The sequence below is a fragment of the Lissotriton vulgaris genome, chromosome 10 (assembly GCF_964263255.1).
Source record: "Lissotriton vulgaris chromosome 10, aLisVul1.2, whole genome shotgun sequence".
Lineage (NCBI taxonomy): Eukaryota > Metazoa > Chordata > Amphibia > Caudata > Salamandridae > Lissotriton > Lissotriton vulgaris.
This window is the reverse complement of record NC_141698.1, coordinates 923176853-923197542: the sequence shown is the minus strand read 5'-3', so window position 1 is coordinate 923197542 and position 20690 is coordinate 923176853. Positions and strand designations below refer to the sequence as shown.

Sequence of the window (20690 nt, the reverse complement as noted above, 5' to 3'; positions counted from 1 at the left end):
GGTCTGAGCACCGTGATTCGGCGCTCAAAGAGGGACTGGGGCCCTGGGCATGTTCTCCACCCAGGAAGTCATGCAGCCTGAGTGGGAAACATGCAAAGTGTGTATGAATGTTTGGCCGGCCCAAGACGTCCGGCCAAACATTCATGCGCACTTAAGAGGGTGCCACCACTGTTCCGGTGACGGGCAGCCCAACCCCTAACTAGGTGAGACACAGAAGGAAAAATAAAATGATAATAACGTTCGTTATTATCATTTTATTTTTCCTTTTGTCAACTGTCCACATAGCAGTAGGGCGACGCTCCTCCACTGTAGCAGAAGAGTCGCCCCTTCAGAGGACCCAGACGTTAAAACACTGCTTCTTCTAATGCAAAAAAGCTTTACATCGATTGACCAGAAACTCAACACTTTTACCTACAGGGTGGATCAAATGTCAATGACAATTAAAGAGGAGGAGAAGCGCCTATCCACTGCAGCATCCCGTATCGCTACTTTTGAGTACGAGTAAAGTAGATCTACAGAAAAATTTGGCAATATGGCAAGGCTCCTCTGTGTTATCAAAGCAGAGAACAAGGACTTGGACGCCAGATCAAGGCACAATAATCTGTGCTTGGTGGGCAGTCCAGAGCCCACAAACTTTGGTAATGTAGCATTCTACACCAAGATTTTGCTAAAGACTATGTTTGGCGATAACAGTTTTTCTCTACTGAAACATGCCCACCATACCCTAGGTCGTCTTCCGCTAAAAAGCGCAGATCCCAACATCATTCTGGTGATCCCCTTCAACTACAGAGACCACTATGCTGCACTTAGGATGGCACAAGAAAAACAGACGCTTTCACATGAAGGTAACTTCATCTACATTTATACTGGCTTCACTGTAGCAGTTCAGGAGGCACATCAAGAATACTTATCCCTAAAGTGACAGCTACAAGCCAGTATACAGTAAGCTATGCAGTAACCGGAAAGCTTGAAGATCACCCACCATAACAAGCCTCACGTATGTGCTACACCACAAAGTGGCAACAAGTTTGCCAAGCAAATTGTCTCCGCAGGGAGTCTGGGCTTATCTAGAGGCTCACACACACCAGATGAACTAGTAAGGGATGCAGATTGAAAGTACACTGTAGAACCAAGTTGCCCAACTTCTGCCATTCATTTGTGCTTCTTTGGGCTGCGATGTCCACAGACAGCTGAGCCGTGCACCTGTTTTATTATATGAGAGTACAAGTATGGAGGGGAACTATGCTCATCACTGTGCTGCAGAGGTTTGGAGATGCCTCAGGTCTCCATATAAAACCAGGGAAATCTAAACTGGTCCCACTGAGATTGGCAATGGAACCAATGGACGAAATGCCTATGGTGAGGCTCCTTTGGATGACTGAGGGGACTACGTACCTGGGGATCTGACTGGTGACTACGGCCCCCTCTTATCTAGAACGTAATGTGGGGAGAGTAGTGGAGGGCATACGTGGCTCCATAAGATTCTTGACAGATTTACTTCTGTCCTTTATGTGGCAAACAGCAGTCGCAAAAATGATTATTCTGCCCTGATGCCTATATGCACCACAACACTCACTCTATAGAGTCGCCGGACATTATTTCCAAACACTAGATGGGCTGCTGGTGGATCTCCTGTGGGCTCCAAGCATAAACCTGTACGTCTAACAATGCTACAGAGGACATGGGGAAATGGGTGGCTTGAGGTACCCTGCCTGGAGCTCTATTACATGGCCTCTTAACTCCAACATGCGGTCCACTGGCTGGATGATGACGATAAATGGGAAAAGCAGTTCCAGGCAGGCACGCACGGTGACTGGTCCTTACCAAAACTACTGATGCTTGGCTCTGAAGTTCCCACTTCTTTTCTTTAGATTATACAGCATGTGGCCGCTGTATGGGAGTCCGCGGCCTGGAGAGTGGTGCTGCGCGCACCCTATGCCCTGGACATGCCATTGTGGTTGGTGAAGCCCTTCCTGTGCATAGTGGACTCCATGTCAGTCCTGAGATGAAAGGAGGGTGGGTGCCAGGGATGGGAGACCTTTAAGAAAATGGTTGCTTTATAACGGACGGTTTAAGCTTGTTCAATACAATTTTGTACATCAGACTTTACTTACCCCGTGGACGCTTTGTATTTATTTATTTATAAAGTTTTGCATAGTGCGAACATGACCCAGGGGGGCATCAGAGCATTTCACAGTTGCGGTAGGTAGTGGACAAAATGAGGGACAAGAGCAATCGATACAAATAGGTTCAAGATGTAAGCAATATGACGGCGTGATTCATAGCACTTAAGAACGAGCCTAACCGGAACCATTAATTGAGAAGAAAAGGCAAAGTAAACAGTAACAGTACGATCATATCCATCAGATATATCCATAATCTGTCCGGAAAGTTCAGGAGCATGCCCCCGATGTGGCGCTACAGAGGCTGAACGTTGGCATATAGTATGGACCTGTCCAACCCCTAAACCCTACTGGGAAACTATACATGCACGTTTGAAGGGAGATACAGGGTGGGTGGTACCCAGAGAGGTTCACACAGTGCTGATGGGGAAGCTTCCTGCTCCCAAAATAAGTTGAGCAAAATATTTGTCCTTTTGGGGCTGGTACTAGCAAAAAGATGCATCACGATAAAGTAATTGCACCCCACGCTCCCACTAGCTGAGGCACGGCTGAAAAATCTGTTAGTGGCCAACTGCGGAAGTGGCCCGAAAGGAAGAAAATCTTGAGGACTATCTCAAAGCATGGACATCTATGCTGGTGGGTTTACGCGACCCACAGGCCCAGGGTGAGTCTGAGAATACGAATGCATAGGAGGCGGGAATACCCCGGTTGTACTAATTGATGGATGGTTGTTAGTAGGTGGGCAATAGGGACACCCTGCGATCTCTAGGATGCATATAAACAATACAATTTGGCAGAAACACAAGACATTTTGACACGGAGATAGGGAGGGGGAGCGAAAGGGGTGAGAATAAATGTATTCATATTGGCGTGGGAATCTCAGGATAGAGCTAAGTGAGAGGATCTCCTCACAGAAAGTATAATGTGACTGCCACGGACCCAAAATTGCTATTTTATGAGGCGGGGGAGATAAATCTCTCTCTGTTAATTTCTTGTATTAAAACTGCCTGTCTGAGATTTTTAAAAGCCAAGAGAATTTTATAAAAAAGAAAAAAATATGGAGAGGAAAAAAGGAAAAGAAATGACATTACACTGCATGTAAACTGTCCTCATATAGAAATGCTGTTATCAAGTGATATATGTTTTTCTTCTACTGCTGACGCCCTAGTGCATATTATATGCAGTCAACATATACCATTCAATGCAACTCTAAATTTTAATTGAGCCATTACCTAGCAGTACAGGTAGAGTGTGGGGTCCCCCAGGGTTCCTCCCTGTCTCCCCACCTATTCAACCTTTATATCAGACCTTTAATCCACGAATTAGGGAAAATGAATTGCGAGCTATATTACCATGCTGATGGGCCTGTGGGGCGATGGGGCCTACTGGGGGTTAGGGGGTGAAGTAGTTCAACGAATAGATGCTACCACTAGACTCCCAACTGGCTTGTTTCCCGGGAGGTGTGTGCTGGGAGCGATGCCACAACCTGTGGGCAATAAAATGTCGTACAGATTTGCGAAATTAGCAATCCTCCTAGAGAAGCATGAAGTGGCTATTAGCTGGATGGGCACCTGTGCCCCTAAGTTACTCATGTGGGTCAGGAATATGTAGGAGTGGGTAGTAGCCAAGGAGAAGCACATTTGGCTCACTAGAACTGATGGCAAAGTGTTGAATGATATTGGGACTTGGGTCTTGGTGTGGGAGCGCTTTCATACTCATGGGACAAGTTCTGATGGACCTGAGCAGGACTCCAGCTTAGAAGTAGACGTATAGTTCCTCAACTGGACATGTGTTTTTAAAGGGTGAGTTGGATTCCAGGTGTGTCTTTATGAAGTTTTGTATATGTAGGTCTGCTGACCTGGTATTTATTATTGTAACATGGTTCATTTTTATTTGATTACTGAACTTTGGGGTCTTTGTAGATGCTGGGTATAGTTATGGTTGGATTCAAGCATAGCTTCACTGCCTGCCAGCAAGTCCGAATACCGCTTTGGTTAAAAGTTGGACGAAGTAGAGTGCGTCTAATGTCCATTAAACTTGGGTCCAGATGACATGCACAAGATCCTCACTTCCCATTCAACACAGGCGGCAAGTATGCTCTCCTGATGTCCTTTTCCAAGGGGGGCAGGTGCAGGAGGATCAGTAAAATGCCAAAACGTAGCCTTAAGAATTTTTCTTTTGTCTTCATTTTAAAAACTGGGCTTAAATAAGTTTGTGGTTTAAGAACTTTATAGTCATTGAGCACGGGCCAGCCATGTGCCCTTTTAACCAGGGTTTCCTTGTCTTCAATTATGGATATTGTTTGTGTTGCTTTTGTTACAACCTCTTTGAAGCTCTGATGGGTTGGGGAGGTGACCCATTGTAGTATAAATAACTCCAGAGACGTCAGGAAGTGTTCTTGATGTAGATTTATTCTTTATAGTGGAAGCACCCACGACCAGAAGCCCCTGCTCCGCTCCAGGACACCAAGCAACTGACTAACGTTGCTGGGATCCAAGAGCAGGACGGCGGCATCCGAACATGGAACACCATTCAAGAGTATACATGTGTCCTCGCACGGCACTGCAGCACGAGAACCAGTGATATACATGCAATACAATGCACTACATCTTCTCCCCCTTTCCAAAGAAAACAAAATTCAATCTTCAGCAAAACAAAATAAAATTAACACAAACAGAAAAACAAAATGTTTACAGAAGACATAATCATTAAGTTTTGCAGGTAATCTCCTGCATCGGACTCCCAATTCTGAAGCAGATTGAACACTACTATCAATACCTTCAGAAGTTGAAGTAGAAGTGGATGGATCAGACAACAAAGAATGATTGGTAGAACAACTCTGTACATTACTTTCAATACCTTCAGAAGTTGAATTAGAAGTGGATGGACCAGACAAAGAATGATTGGTAGAACAACTCGATGTAGTCATATTTGAACTACTTGAGATTGGAACTTTAAGCCAAAAAGCCCAATCACAGTGTTCAAACTCATCTGTAGTCAAACTGAGTAATGAACGTGCCTGAGAGATGGACACATGTACCAAAGCCCTCTTATTCCACCAACCTCTGCTGCCAAGTAAAGCAGAGGCTTTACTGACTGATGTAACTTGAACAGGAGTGGAAAATTTTGAGGACCCTTTAATAACCTTCTTGGGACTTTTAATAAGAACCCAATCACCCTCTTTCAAATCACATGAAACAAAAGCCTTACCAAAATCATGTTTAGTTTTCATAAGATTCTGCTTCTGCAAAACCCTGTCAGTCAACTTTTGATTGTCAAGATTCTCTTTCAAAACCCTGTCTGTAAATTTCCCATTATCAGCTTTACAATTATTTTTATGAGTTAACCAATTGGGACATAACTTGGTATGAACATGTCTATTCCTTAACAGTGAAAATGGGGAGGCACCTGTGGTACAATGTGGGGAAATGTTATAGGACCACAACTTAGTCTCAAGAAAATCTTGAACATCTTTGTGAGAGGAAATGGCTGTTTGAATAGCATCCTTGACTAACCTGTTGGCTCTCTCCACTAAACCATTAGATGTAGGAGAATAAAGAGCCACTTTATAATGAACAACATCAGGTTCATTTAAAAACGAAGAGAACTTCTCCGAAGTAAAATGAGAACCATTGTAGAGGGAGAACCTTCAATTAAAAACAAGTTTCTAAGAAATTTCACAGCATTAGTGGAACTAGGTGAATCCCAAAACCTATGATATACCCATTTGGAATGATAGTCAATCAATAAAATAAGATACTTCATTTCATGAGAAAGTATATCAGAAGGACCGGAAAAATCTAATCCAACCTTCTCCCAAGGTTTCTCTGGGAAAGAAACAGGATGAAGGGGGGGTGTTCATGACCTTTCATTTTTTGTCAGAAAGTAAACACTCACGACAAGAATCAATGAAGAACTTAACCTGAGATTCAACGGAGGGCCACCAATAATGCAACTTAATAAGTTGAGAAGTCTTTGTGATTCCAAAATGACCTTGGTGCGCAAATTGAATAATATCATTTCTGATACTAGAAGGAGGTACAAAAACATCATGTCTTATAATCAAATTATTGACTAAAGATAACTCAGAAGCCACCATGGCAAAAGCTTTTAATTCATTAGAAAGTTGCCTGCTTTCTGGCCAACCTTTAGATATATATTGTGCTACCAGCTTCACATTTTCATCCTTCTTGTATGCTTCAAACCAAGACTGTTCAGTAATACAAGGACAAAACTCAGTGGCATCAAGGGCAGAAACTACACATTCAATATCCTCAGCTTCCTCAGCTCCAGAAGAATCCTGCAAAGCCATGCGCAACAAACAGTCAGCTCTGAGGTTTTTTCCTCCAGAAATATGTTTTATGCAAAAATGAAATTCATGCAATTTAGACAACAGTCTGACCAGCCAGGAAGAAGTTTTACCAAGACCATCACCGTTGAGCAACTGAGTGAGGTTTATGGTCAGTAAACAAATCAAACTCATGTCCCCAAATATAGTTCTTGAATTTCTCTATAGCCCACACACAAGCGAGTGATTCGCGTTCAATACTATTATAATGTGTCTCTGAATCTTCAAGTTTTGAAGAAGAAAAAGCTATAGTATGCTCTTTTCCTGAAACCCATTGGCCTAAAACAGTTCCTAAACCCGTCAAACTGGCATCTACCATTAAAAAACATCTGGAAGAATCATGAAACGGGTGTAAAGCTCGAGCCTCAACAATCATGTTTTTAACTTGATCAAAAGCAGAAGCAATATCCACTGACCATTCAAATGTTGACCCTTTACTTAAAAGAGCACGTAGTGGTTCCACAATTTGTGCATACCCTTTAACAAAGCGAGCATAATATACTGCTAGGCCTAGAAAAGAGCGAAGGGCATCTTTATCTTTGGGTGGAGGGGCATGAGCAATAGCTTTGACAAGAGAAGTTTTGGGTTTGATGCCATTTGGGGACAAAGTATGACCTAAATACTCTAATGACGGAGTACCAAATTTACACTTATCAGCTCTGACTGTCATGCCAGACTCATCAAGTTTACACAAAACAGAGGTCAACTTTGACAAATGTGAATCCCAATCAGCAGAAAAGACCAAGATATCATCCTGGTAGGCTTGGACTCCGGGCATGTTCGGAAAAAGATTGTCCATAATCTTCTGGAACACACTGGCCGCAGAGGCCAAGCCAAAAGGAAGTTTCAGATATTTGTAAACGCCAAAAGGAGTAACAAACGTGGTAAGCTCCTGACAATCCTTGGTCAATGGTACCTGATGGTAGGCTGAACGTAAATCAATGATGGAAAAATATTTCGCACTCCCTAAGTTAGCAAATAGATCATGAATTTTGGGCAGGGGGTGGCATTCAACTAAAATATTCTTATTTAATGTGCGCAAATCAGTGCATAACCTGACCTTGCCATTTATTTTCCGAACAATTACAATGGGAGAAACCCATTCCGAAGAGTTGGAGGGTGCAATGATACCTTTAACACATAAGGAATCAAGAACAGACTTGAGCTCATCCTTTGCACTGATTGGTACAGGTCGAACCTTATGAACCACTGGTTGAGTCAGACTTTAGCCTGATCTGATGCTGAAAACCCTTAACAGTACCTGGTTTGTCTGAAAAAACATTAGGAAATGTTTTCAAAATTTGTTTAATATCAGAACCATGGTCAACAAGAGCTAAACACTCAGACTTCAAAGGTGGAATGGGAACATAACCTTGAGGAGGTTCACCTACTGCAATTGGGTTTTCAGAACCAGGAATAAAATATAAACCCATTTTGGCGAGGTCTTGCCACCCAATTATGTTGCGTCAATTGACAGCAACATATATCTTTGTGATAATAGACCTTTCCAAACACTCTAACCTAGAATTAAAATAGCCTAGCATGTCTATATCAAATTCACCAAATGCTTTCGGGTTGACATCAGTTTTGAACAAAGAAACAGAATTGTTCTATTTTTCATAAAACACAACATCCGACAAGATCGTTATAGGAGATCCAGAATCTGCTATTATAGGGATCACAACATTACCAAAAAGTGAAGTACCTAGAGGGCCTTTGACTAATTTCTGAGTAAAAATTGAACTACACTCAATGGAAACTACCATATCTTGAAATTGATCTACACAATCCTCTACATATTCAGAACAGTCAATGATGTTGACCCTAGATCCTGTAGGTCTTTTAATAGATCTACATGAGCCTTGAAAGTGACCCAACTTCTTACACAATACACACCTTTTCCCAAGGGCAAGACTAGTGGGATTATTACCAAGATGTGACTTCGATCCGCATCTGTAACAAACAGTATTATTAGGTTTTCTAAACATTTGTTTAATAGGTTTGTAAACATTCACTACATTAACAGAATTTATGTTATCCTGCGAAGAACTTGGACCATGAGTACGAAACTGATCTTGTTGAAGAACTCTGGAAGTGGTGATGGACCTCTCAATACTCTTCGCAATGTCAATAGTCTCTTTAAGAGTTGGTTTTCTGCAACTCAAAAACGCTCTTGAATTTTCTGTGAGTGACAGGTAAAAACAAATTGATCCAGATTATAAATATCTGGATTTGCTTCAAACTCACATGTTGAAGCCAACACTCTAAATTGCGCAATATACTCTTCCACTGACTCATCATCGCGTTGTCTTCTTTTAAACCCTTAAGCGATGCCGTCGGCCAACGGTCGTCGCGAGCGCTACCTTCCCAGTGGTGCACACGACCGTTGGCCGACAGGCCAGCGCTCGTTATTCAAACATTCAGCACTGGGTGCTGAACGTTCGAAGCAGCTAAGTTGTTAAAGAAATTATGTCTCTCGAGCATAATGTTTGGCTCCTCATCATGATGCTGTGCAAGACGATATAAAGCCTCCTTGTATTCATCCCAATGGTCTGCAACATCAGCCTCTCCGGTAGGAGTTCGAAACTTAGGAAGATTTTTAAAAACATTTTGTGCCGAAACACCTAAACAACCATAAAGAATTGCTACTTTCCTTTCAGGACTAAATTTGACAGCATCAATAGCCACAATATGATTTGCAAAAGCCTTAACCCATTGGCGCCAAGGAATGTTTGGCTTTCCAGGATGTTGTAAGAAAGGATGAGGTTGAGCAAACTTTTGCGAAGAGGCCATGACTGAAATAACCTTAGACCAAAGCTAAATAAATAAATAAATAACGTAATGAAAAGTCAGTAAAATAACAATGTAAAAGTATTTTCACAATATTAATTAATGTGAATTATTCTATAATACTATATCAGTCCACCACTGAAAACTCGAAGAATGACTGTATAAACCAGGTGTGCTTGTCACCGTGAAAAGATGCAAGCTGCAGGTGTAACTGTCACCGTTAAGAAAATCAGAAGGGTGCAGGCCAGAAAGTCTTTTAAAAACAAGAAAATGGTGTGCCTGTCACCAAAGTAAATATTGGAAGGATCATACCTTGAAATTAAATGTGTCCCGATTACAGCCGAAGTTCCAGCATCAGCGCAGCACTAGCGTTTGACTGGGTTACTAAGCAACCCGAAAGATGGCCGCCTGACGCTTGTGCGCTGACTTAGTAAAGTGAGGCAAGAGAAGCCGACTCACGTTTGCGTGCTGAAACAAGCGTAGACAAGGATGAGTCATGCTAGAACGCTGGCGATGTGTGTGTGACGTACCTCTCTGTTGCCAGGTTACAGAGGAAAACGCCACGAAATCACCAGAAATAATGAAAATGCCAAAATGTGAAGATCCAAGCAGGAAGGAGACTTCATCCAACACAGCTGTAGAAATAGGCAGAGCACTGAGAGTAGAAGAGATGCAGAGGTAAGAAAAAACAAAATCCGTCGGTGGGTGCTTGAAAATGGAGTTCTTGACCCCCTCGTTGCCAATTGTAGTATAAATAACTCCAGAGACGTCAGAAAATGTACTTGATGTAGATTTATTCTTTATAGTGGAAGCACCCACGAACAGACGCCCCCAATCCGCTCCAGGACACCAAGCAACTGACTATTGTTGCTGAAATCCATGAGCAGGACGGCGGCATCCGAACATGGAACACCATTCAAGAGTATACATGTGTCCTCGCACGGCACTGCAGCACGAGGACCAGTGACATACATGCAATACAATACACTACACCCATAGACTGGTTAGCCCTAATTCTGATAATGATCAAGCAGGTAATCTAGCGGGTGAAGTTTTGCTGCATGTCAATTCGCTTCAGATGTGTGAATTTAATGTTCCTGGCTCAGCTCCTCTAATCTTATGGTGGATAACAAAGTATTCAATAACATAACATTCAGTGATCAACTTGCTACTCTTTACCACGCCCTGCAACACACCCACAGAGGTGGGAGTGCTTGTGTCTGTACCCAACAAACTAGACTAATTAATGCTCCAAATGGACTTTTCTGAATCTATGGCCTGTTTCCTTTTGAACACCGCTCTTCAGTTCAACCCTATGTTTCAAATGCAGAATAACTACACTATCTTTATCCGTCTTTAGTCATTCTAAATCTATATTAAAAAAAGGTTTTTTTCAGTTTTGGATCTCTTATGCCGCATTTACTTTCATTCTATCAAGTCCTGGCTTTTTGAATCTTTTGAATATGTCCAGGAAAATTAACATTTAAACCACTTGAACCATGTTTCTGTGAAAGAATTATAAAGGATATGTATCAATCACAAAAGTGCTATTAACACATAGAAATGTTTTATTTCCACTGCGCTCTCAAGGAGGTCAGGGACTACAATATTTGTCTTAAATACACTATTTCTCATTTGTGTTATAAAATAAAGACCACTAAACCATTAACGCAAACTAAGTCAGGTAACATCAGTATTTCTCATAGTACAATTTGTAGCCTGGGCCCTTAAATAAATACTTAAATCTACTGACATAATCTAGATTTCTCAAAATTACTAACTTACCTTGTAGAAAACCGAATTAGTGCATTTTGAAGAGTTTGCCTGATTTCAAGGAGAAAGGATTCATCCTCGCTTAATGTGTAATACCAATACTGAACATAATCTCTCAGGGAAAACTGGATTACCTATGAATACAAAAACAATAATAAGCCTTGTAGAATATTGAACAATGAACCATAGCCAATCAGAAAGTAATACATATTTATATTCAGTTTCTATACATTCTGAGACTATACTACTGCACATTTTGTCCCGTACCAAAGTAGTGTAGATACATACGCTTGCAAATAGGTGTTGTGCCATATCCAATGTTGAACGGCATTTCTGTCCACAGCAACACATTATGCCCACGTGGAATGCAGTATAATGTTCTGTTTGCACAGGTCAAAGGAGTGCTTTATGTCGGGAAAGCTCAGAAATATTACCTTCTTGTAATGGAATGCAGTGATAAATGCAACAGCTCTGTTTTTCAATCAACAGTTAAAGAGGAACGCCAGGAGGTGAATGTGGGTACAGAGTTTCTTCACAGACAATTGTCATTTCTTCATTTCTAATACTCTACCATCTGAACAGGCCCTCTGCATTGAAAGTAAAGAAACCTAAAGGGACGAAGACTGCTTTGAAACTGTACCGAAAGGATCTTCATAATCAGGTGGTCACCTCTGAGGGAATTGAGGACACAGAAAAATTAGACTAGCAAAGCAGAGTACTCAACAAAAAACAGGAGCCAAAACGCATATTTGTGTTTCTAACTTGCTTACGTGTTTAGCGAAAAGAGGCTTACAAGCTATCAGGTAAACTCTCCATATCATAGATCATCTACCGCTAAACAGTATCACCCACTGTCCGTTACACCACATTTCAAGGCTGCGATCCTGAACATTTTGTGCTTTTTCCTTACCTCCTTCCTTTTTCCCTTTCAATGACCAGGAAACCCAGGGTGAATTCCTTCCCTTCAGGTAGGTTTTAATGCACATGCACCAGACTGACGGTGTGGGAAGGCTTGCGATTGGCAGGAACGAAAAAGTGCACTGAAGGAACAAACCATAAAAGTATTGGAGGGCATCCCCCTGGAGGGGAGTCCCACAGAAGGGTCAGCGGACATAGTGGCTTGTCAGCATGCTCCACAGACCTCTACAATGCGTTTTACCACTTAACTGCACTATCGGACCATCTGACCAATCTTTTTCCCCCTGGCTCAAGACCTCCAGAAATGGACTGAGAGGCTTGGTCGGACTTATAAGATGAAGAACTGGAGCGAACTGCTACGGACACCTGATAAATTCTTTCATGAAGCTAGACTAGAGTTTAGCTATTATAAGGTCCTGCACAGGTGGCACTGGACAATGGCAAGACTGACTGAGGACCACCCTCTCCGAGTGCTTTGTACATTTCACAGCCGCATTTACCAAGAGTGATTAGAACATACTTTGGGAAAAGAAAACTCGACTGACGGGGGCATTCCGCAGTCACTGCTGAATGGAATAAAGTCACTTTACACGGACACTTGTGTTGGCACTAGAACAGGTCCTGGTAATCATTTCACAGAACCTATTGTAACAAACACTGGACTTAACAGGGATGCATACACACCCCATTGTTATTCTCACGCTATACAGCAGACTTTGCATCAGCATTAGCCAGAGAAGTCTCTTTTCCACCAAGAATTCTAATTCAAAAGATTCCAAGCCTGCAATATGCCAAAATGATGCTGTACAAGGCCCAACTAGGCTTACTGCATGCATTGGAAGAACTGCTTAGTTACAACGAACAGAATAAACGAGCAGCGAATAAATCAAAAACTAAAGTACTGAACTTCCAAAAATACAAGGCCAAAGCTGAAAAAGTGCTCTTTCAAGCAAGTTGACTACACCTTTTTATAGACTTACATCGGCACATGCATATCTGACAAAAGCTCCTCGAGGTCTAACGGCCATTCATAAAGAACAAGGTCTCTGATCTCACTCTGGACATTTGTAGGATCAATGCAAAACTTGCGAGCCTGTCGGCTGAGGTCATCCTTAAAGTAATAACAGCCACGTTCTTACGAATACTTTAATAAAGTCTTCCTCCTCCCAATTCCACTAAACGCACACAGATATGTTTTGAATTTGATCAACACAACTAGGAATTAGCACATAATTGAGCAATAATAAAATAGCATTAAAAGCATTAAACAAGCACAAGTCGAAATTTTGAAGCATTACTTATGGATAGTAATTTTAGACATTAACACCACTAAAAACATAGGGGCCAATCAGCTGTGCAAAACGATTACCGATTAAATAAACCCAGACTAAATGAACACAGGATCAAAATCAGCTCGGAAATCCATGTTAAAAATCCAACTAACTTTAATCTCTAGCATGCACTTGTGCACTTTCTTGCTACGTGGCCATGACTCATACCATAAACTTAGATTTCAAAATTTTCTAAAGAATTCAATGCCGAGTTCAATTCTCAACAGCATCATGCAAATGTAACTGTTCCCAATTAAAAACGCGCACTGGCAAAGCCAATGGGTCTCGCCTATGAGAGCTATTTTCTTCTGCAATATTGTATAGCCATGGTGTACAGTAGCACGGATGCTTTGCAGTGTGGCTGAAACTAATTTAAGAAAGAGCTGCAAGCCCCTTGTTATATAAAATACTTCTCGCAAACGAGAGCACATGCAGTGGATGAGAGACCTAATTTAGAAGACATTTGGCCACATATGTTCACGAATCATATCACTGCAACATTTGCGCATAGCATCAACACACAATCAATTATGTATCTCCACTGCAGCTGCCCAGCAGTCAGAGAAGAGACAGCATTTTTTTTAAACAAATTTATTTTTTATATAGTGCAATTCTGGCATACAAGGATGCCTTGAGATATAGGCTGAACTTGAAAGGACTGAATTGCTAGCCGCACTGTAGTTTGGGAAGGCTGTTGTCTGCAGGCTAGCCCTCTAGAATAGCCCCCGAATTTCCTGAACTGAGGGGAAATTGTTAAGTGGTGTCAGCAACCCCCGTAGTTCATGTTGCAGCAGGACTACACTAAATTTATTCAAGCGGCGAATCAGCCATTTCTCTTAACTGGCCCCAATGGTTCTGCCACAGATAATAATGTCTTGACCACTCAGACAAAATATGTAGCAGCGTCCCAAACATCCTGTAGTTTGGGCTAGTGACACTGAGCTACACCAGGATGCCTAGAGTGAAATGGAGGTCTTGAGCCAGGGTGAGAGAAGATTGGCCAGACTGTCAGATAAAGGCCAGAAAACTCCCCTTTTATGGTAACACAGGATAGGCGAGTCCTGTAGCATAGGGGTCTGGGTTCAAAGCATACCTGACAGTTGTGCGGTCTTTGGTAGTACCAAATGGGTTTGGGAAGTAGTCCAAACTCTAGTTGGGAATTGGTGCTCCCTCCAACAAGCTATTCTCACTCATGGGCACACTGGTCTGGGCTACCTGGCAGGTACTGGTGCTCCAAACTCCAGTGAAGGTGATCTTGGTTTCCCTGGGTGGTGTACCCTCGCCCAGCAGAGAGAATCGCAGGCTAGGCCCCTAGTCTTGGTCACGTCTTGCAGAGAGAGTCTCCTCATGCAACCCAGCTGGCTGCTCAGCAGATGACAAAGTATAGGGTCTCAGACTCCCCTAATTTTAGTTATTTCCATATACCAAATGTGATTTAGGGTCAGAACATTTGAAGTTTTATGCTGGGGTCCTGCTTCTTTGACATGGGCATCGCTCCCCTTCCACCTTCCTTACGAAAGATGTTGGTCTATCACAACAAGATTCAGGGGAGTGACTATAGTTCACAACTGGTTGTCAGCCACAGAGATCTATGCATCAAAGGTTAATCCTGGGCCCTCAGCCCTACCCCTATGATTCCCTTATAAGCCTCATCTCCCTCATTCCGAGATGTTTCCGGCCCTTTCCTTTTGATCTGTCACTAAATCAAAGAGCCCTTTGAAATGTACAGGGAGAGCCAGACTCTCCTCACCCATGCATGTCTTACTAAGTTTACAGGACAGGTTACAGGAATGGAGCAACATACAATTCTGTCTGAGGAAGATTCCTCTACTCATGTTTTCACCAGGCAGGCCAGGGCTTCCCAAAATGGAAACCAAGGTCCTCCTTGCAATGTACCAATGCAGGCATTTCGGCACTCTGCATATATTTAAAGCACATTCCACTGTCTAGTATTGTTGTACCCATGTATCATGCTAGCACTAGCATTTCCACATGCAGCACACACACTCAGTCTGCGCACACGGCTCAATACTAGTCTCTTTGTACTGCACCAAAGTGTGTCACTTTAAAAACCCTCTGCCAGCACAAACACATTTCCCATGTGCCCACAGTTCCACAGTGCACCCTCTGTGTAGTGTATGGCATGCGTGTTCACATGCACTCACTATGTTTTCACTACACAAGCACTTCTACCTCAACCTGATGTAGGCCAAGGGTGCGTTAAACACACAGCACCAGAACTTTAAAAAAAGGTGAGTGAACCCTGTAGACCTCACGACAATTACGCTGGACAAAATGGACCCATTCACTACTACTATTCATCACACAGTATCCTCCACCACTGAGCTTGTGCTGTTTAACTCCTGGTGGAGGCAGTATCATTCCACTACTATGAGGGTAGTACTTTGGGCACCCCTCCCAGTCCAACAAGATGGCAATTAATGAGACAGGCCTATGCCGTGGCAAACATGCATGATCCGTGTTTGCCTATGACGGAAAAAAGCCTGCATTAGGGATACAAACGATACAGTTGATACAGTTGGCAGGGGGTTCACGTCTTTACAATGCAGTGGACTTTTCCATTCCAACTTCCACTGACTGGTGGGCATGAGAAAAGGCATCACGTTAGGGCTTCATTAAATAGCACAAATTACTCAGACGTAGCTCCGCTTGCTTGGCACTATCATTCTGCTATTTGAGATGTAATTCAATCCAGTACAGCAAAATGTGCTTTGTTTTACTGGTGGCCCACCAGGTGAGTCTCAAAAGTTGGATCCCAATGGCATTTTGTAAGTCACTGTATGATAAATCCTCAGTATAACAAGGTGAGAGCAACCTGTCACATTCCTCTTCATCACCAGTATCTTGGGCGACATTGGATACCTCCTGCACTGAATTGGAATAAGAACCAAAACCAGCATGAATCCTCTGTTGGTAGCAGTATTGGGGCAAAGGTAACGGATTTGAAACTAATTGCATAACCATCATTTGGGAATTTTGTTATTTCCTAACATAAAAGGGGCTGGAGTCAAGCTGATGTAGGTTCTGGGTCCAATAGGTGTTCGGGATCGACCATTGATCGGAGTCAGTATAGAAAGCATGGACCTCAATGTCAGAGTATAAGTCAGGGCCAAAGTCGGCTTGGGACAGGTTGTGGGTAGTGGCGAAATGCAAAATGATGCCCCCCCCCCCCCCCCTTGCAAAATTTGATTAGTAAAGGTATAGTTTCCCAGACTGGAAAGATATTTGATGGTCTTGGCCTCAATGGCAGCCTCCAGAAGGGTTAAGAGCCCCTAGAAAGGACTGGAGGGTCCCCTGTGCTGTAGGGTCTTGTGTTACTCCCATGCCATGCACTTTCGCTGGACCTCTGTCTACTAGCAATAATGACTTCACAGATTTTTATTTCAGTCTGTATCTCATCAGGAAAGCAGAGTGGCTTTCCTGATCATTTAACAGTTTCATATTCCATGCCAGTGCATGCATTCTGCCGGTACACAATGGTGTGGCTTAAGGGCCGAGGGCCGCCCAAATTTTATTTTACCCTAGGTGCCCCACCACACCGCAGAGTCTGTGGAGGCCTCCGTTTCACCCCTGGTTGCAGGCCCACAGGGAAGACTATGTCAGGGTGGACCTGCTGGCGGATGTCGGCAAAGCATACTGGAGATACCAGCAGCGATGTGAAGACCAATGGTCTGCAGCATCGCCTTTTGAATGCTGCCATTTGATGCAGGTTGACAATAGTCCAGGGAATTCACGGCATGCCAGGAATGATTGCAGGACTGATTCAGACTAGGAAGACATTGGTGAGTGCAATCTTTGTCAAGTCCCCCTCATGCCTCCGTGCTTAAGACTTAAGGTGTCGGGATGAGGTTGAATTTGTGATGCATTCTTGCACTTGGGTCCAGACTTTAATGTGGACTTACTGGAAGACTGACATAGAAATGAATTCCTTGCAGGATCGGCATTGAACAAGGAACATGACCAAATCTGCAACTTCGAACAAGACATGCTTCGGCTGCTACCTTATCTTGTGCTTGTAACACAATTTTTACTCAGTCCTGAATAACAATTGGGAACATGTGGGCACACTTGTCACATGATTTTGTCAGGCCTGGGTCCCACGCACCAGTGACACCTCGTACAGGTCTGTGAGCAACATCTGATTCCAGCAATCGCAGCATGGCTTAAATCCTGTCTTTTTTCAGTGGTGACATTGTTCACTACCACACTGTTTTCGAGTCATTGACAAAACCAACTAAGTTAGAATCAGAACACTGGATCTACCTCAAAGGGCACAGAAAAAACACACACCAGACATCGGAGCACAGGGGCGGTATTTCTATGCAGTTCTGTACTGTCACTTCCACGCGCAGGAAGTCACCATGGGGCGACAGTGAGTCACGGGGCTGCATGGCGCCCCTTACCGGCATGCAGGAGCATTGGTGGAGAATTCTCTGAATCCAATCTGGTGCCTGGGGATATTCTAAAAGTGAGGAATCTGCATTTAGAAGTATCCATCAGAAATGTAAGTGTTATTTGTGTGCCTAGCACTCTTTTCTGTACTGTTTTTGGGGATCCCAAGGCACTAAAAAATACTGTTATTGGTAATTTAAACAAACTATAAACAGAACAAATGTTTACAATTTAGTATGTTGAAAATATTTATCTTGTTTCTCGTTTGGCAATACGCTGGTAGGCGCCAAAACACAATGAGGGCAACAAAGACACAACAAGTGCAGGAGGCAGCAGGAAAAACAGCAAATAAAACTTCCTGCATAGTTAGAACTAATACAAGATGGCAATCAGATCGAACAATATGGTCAATACAATAAACAGATTATAAGAAGGAAATCATGTTCCATCACTGACAAGCAACCACTGTAGGACAGAATCCATCCCAACTGAATTTTCGAGTCCACAGTAACTGACACAGTAGCCAAGCTTGGAGACTAACTGAGAAGATAAAGCCAAAAATACATTTCTAACTGAAACTGCCTAAGAGTAAAACCTAAAAGCAGAAGATCTGGCACAGAAATGTCACAGACACCACTGGAATCACTTTCACAAAGACTTCTCCAAGAATATTTGATAGGATTATAAAAATGTGTCTTTCAAAAATCTCAAACAGGTCTTTTACCTCAAAACCTTTGATCTATAAAATGTATGAAAGTAAAAGAAAATATATTAATATAAACTATATCAAGATGCTTACAATACTGCTTTGTCATTGTGGTTACCTAGCTGGTCTACATCAATATATCCTTTGTCATAAAAATACACAATCTCATCAAGAAATATCAATGCTTTTTATGGGCACAAAAACACATATTATAAAAGACAGCAAAAATCAAGTGACTGATTAAAAAAAATCCAAATCCCTGTGCACTTCAATCCACGCCCGTCTAGGCCATTTTTACAAATATACAAAGTCCCTGCACATACTGCCATGGACAGACATCTAAGCAAGTATCTTAAAGGAAGAGAAGTCAGAAGTTATCCATAGGTCAAAAGTCAGCCTCCTAGCCTTTCTGTGGTCTTTAAAAAATATGTAGAATATCTGCAATAAACAGATACATAATAAAAGCGGTTTCTTCATAAATACCGTTTTTACTCACTTGTTGTAAGGGTTCATCAATCACATTGGCACCAGTCAGCCTTCTGTCGATCTTTATTGTTCTACCTTCCCGTTTCATTTCTTCTAAACACTAAAGTAACAAATTATTAGCTCAGAGAAGACATACATTTAAGTTAGGCTACAAAACACAGGCAAACAAATATAATGAATAATGAATAACATAAAATAAAATAAAATGAGATTTTGCATGCATGTATATTTTAGTACTAGAGTCATGCTCTTAAGGTTGACATAATTAAGACCATCAATAATTTAGAGCCTGATTACAATGGTGGTGAAACTGCCATCGACGGTCTGTCGGTGGCGGTTTAACCACCATCATAAGTAAGTTTCAAGCCCGCCACATTAAAATGGTGGGCGTGTCTTTGGCGGTCGGGAAGACCGACCACCACTGTTCCAACAGGCACCAGGCATTGCTGTAGGGATTAAGATATCCCTTTCCCCCATGAAAAGGCAGGCAGAAAGGGACTTTGGGGGCCTGTAGAGGGCCCCCCTTCCCCCTGCAAACCAGATATGGGCACTGGGGGGCACCTATGGTGCCCCCCTACATATCCCTGCACCATGTGGCAGGCACTGCATGGTGCCTGCCACGTATTGCAGAGAGATGTTACATGTCCCGTTTTTATATTGCAGCAGGTACTGCAGTTTGCAGCACCTCGTCACAATGTAAAATATAGATTTTGCGACCGCCGTGGTGGAGGTCGCATTGTAATTACCCATATGGGACCGGCGCCTTTTTTGGCGGGCGGTCCCAATACCAGATATGATGGTGTACGGACTGAAGTCCATCCGCCATCGTAATCAGCCCCTTATTGTGGTAATGTGAAAACTTGTCGTTCACAAGGCAAAATCCAATTTCAAGTATAAAATTGCAGGATTTCCAGAAGACGGTCCAATGCACATCCCACATTATGCAAATGTATGAACGTACATACACAGTTGTCACATAAATATAATTTACTTTATTGGTTTTAAAAAATGACATAATTAAGTATAGACATAGCATCCAATCCAAATGTAATACTATTCTTAACAGCCCCAAAGCTTTTTTGGAACTTAGACATCCCTTCATCAGAAGACTGATTTCGAATGCAGTCAAAACATACCTATTTAAAAATATTACGCATACACAGTATTTGTTAAAATACCCCTCACACACCAAAAGGGCCCTTGGTATCATGCTTCATCATTGGGGTCTTCCCGCCCTAGCTGCAGGACGGGGCGTGCTACGACTAGCGACTACGCTGCAGCACTTGGATATTGTCTCTAGTAAAAGAGAGAGGGATCCAAAACCAAAGGGATAGGGTACCAAAAAATTAAACATGGTGAATGTGATTTTAAATGGTTCATACTGGAGAGGGTAAAGATAGGTAAAAGAGGTGGCAACATTGTTAATGTTCGCAAACACAGAGAGCAGTGGTACATTTCCTATCTAAATACAGTGAGAAATGGACTTAACTCTCGAGAAGAATGGGAGCGTATAATTGGTGGAAAGTAGAGTATACCATAGTAGGGATCTCTTACCACAATATCCCTCTGTAATATCCAATCTTTCTTGATCTAGTAACGCAGAATCTATGAATGTAATAACATCTTCCATTTGACTGGACAATAAATAAACGAACAATGTTCTTGCTATTTGTAGCGTCTATTCGAGAGCTACTGGGGATCTAGCTGCGAATCTTCCCAATTCTAGTTTGTGCTAATCCAATAGATGTGGTGTAAATATTCGGGTATTATTTGCGAATTTTGCACAGTTCTAGCTCCCTCTA

The 20690-nt window shown here is 42.4% G+C and overlaps 1 protein-coding gene across 10 annotated transcripts in view; it reads right to left on the bottom strand.

The window, feature by feature from the left end:
* SNX13 (sorting nexin 13) overlaps window positions 1–20690 on the bottom strand; it is a 598803-nt gene that overhangs the window by 442996 nt on the left and 135117 nt on the right. For all 10 annotated transcript variants that reach the window (XM_086941899.1, XM_086941902.1, XM_086941894.1 and 7 more), the window contains 2 exons: window positions 18899–18988; window positions 11047–11168 (listed from right to left, as the gene is read on the bottom strand). In XM_086941899.1, the coding sequence (XP_086798025.1) occupies window positions 11047–11168; window positions 18899–18988 (212 nt within the window). The remainder of the gene's footprint in view (window positions 1–11046; window positions 11169–18898; window positions 18989–20690) is intronic.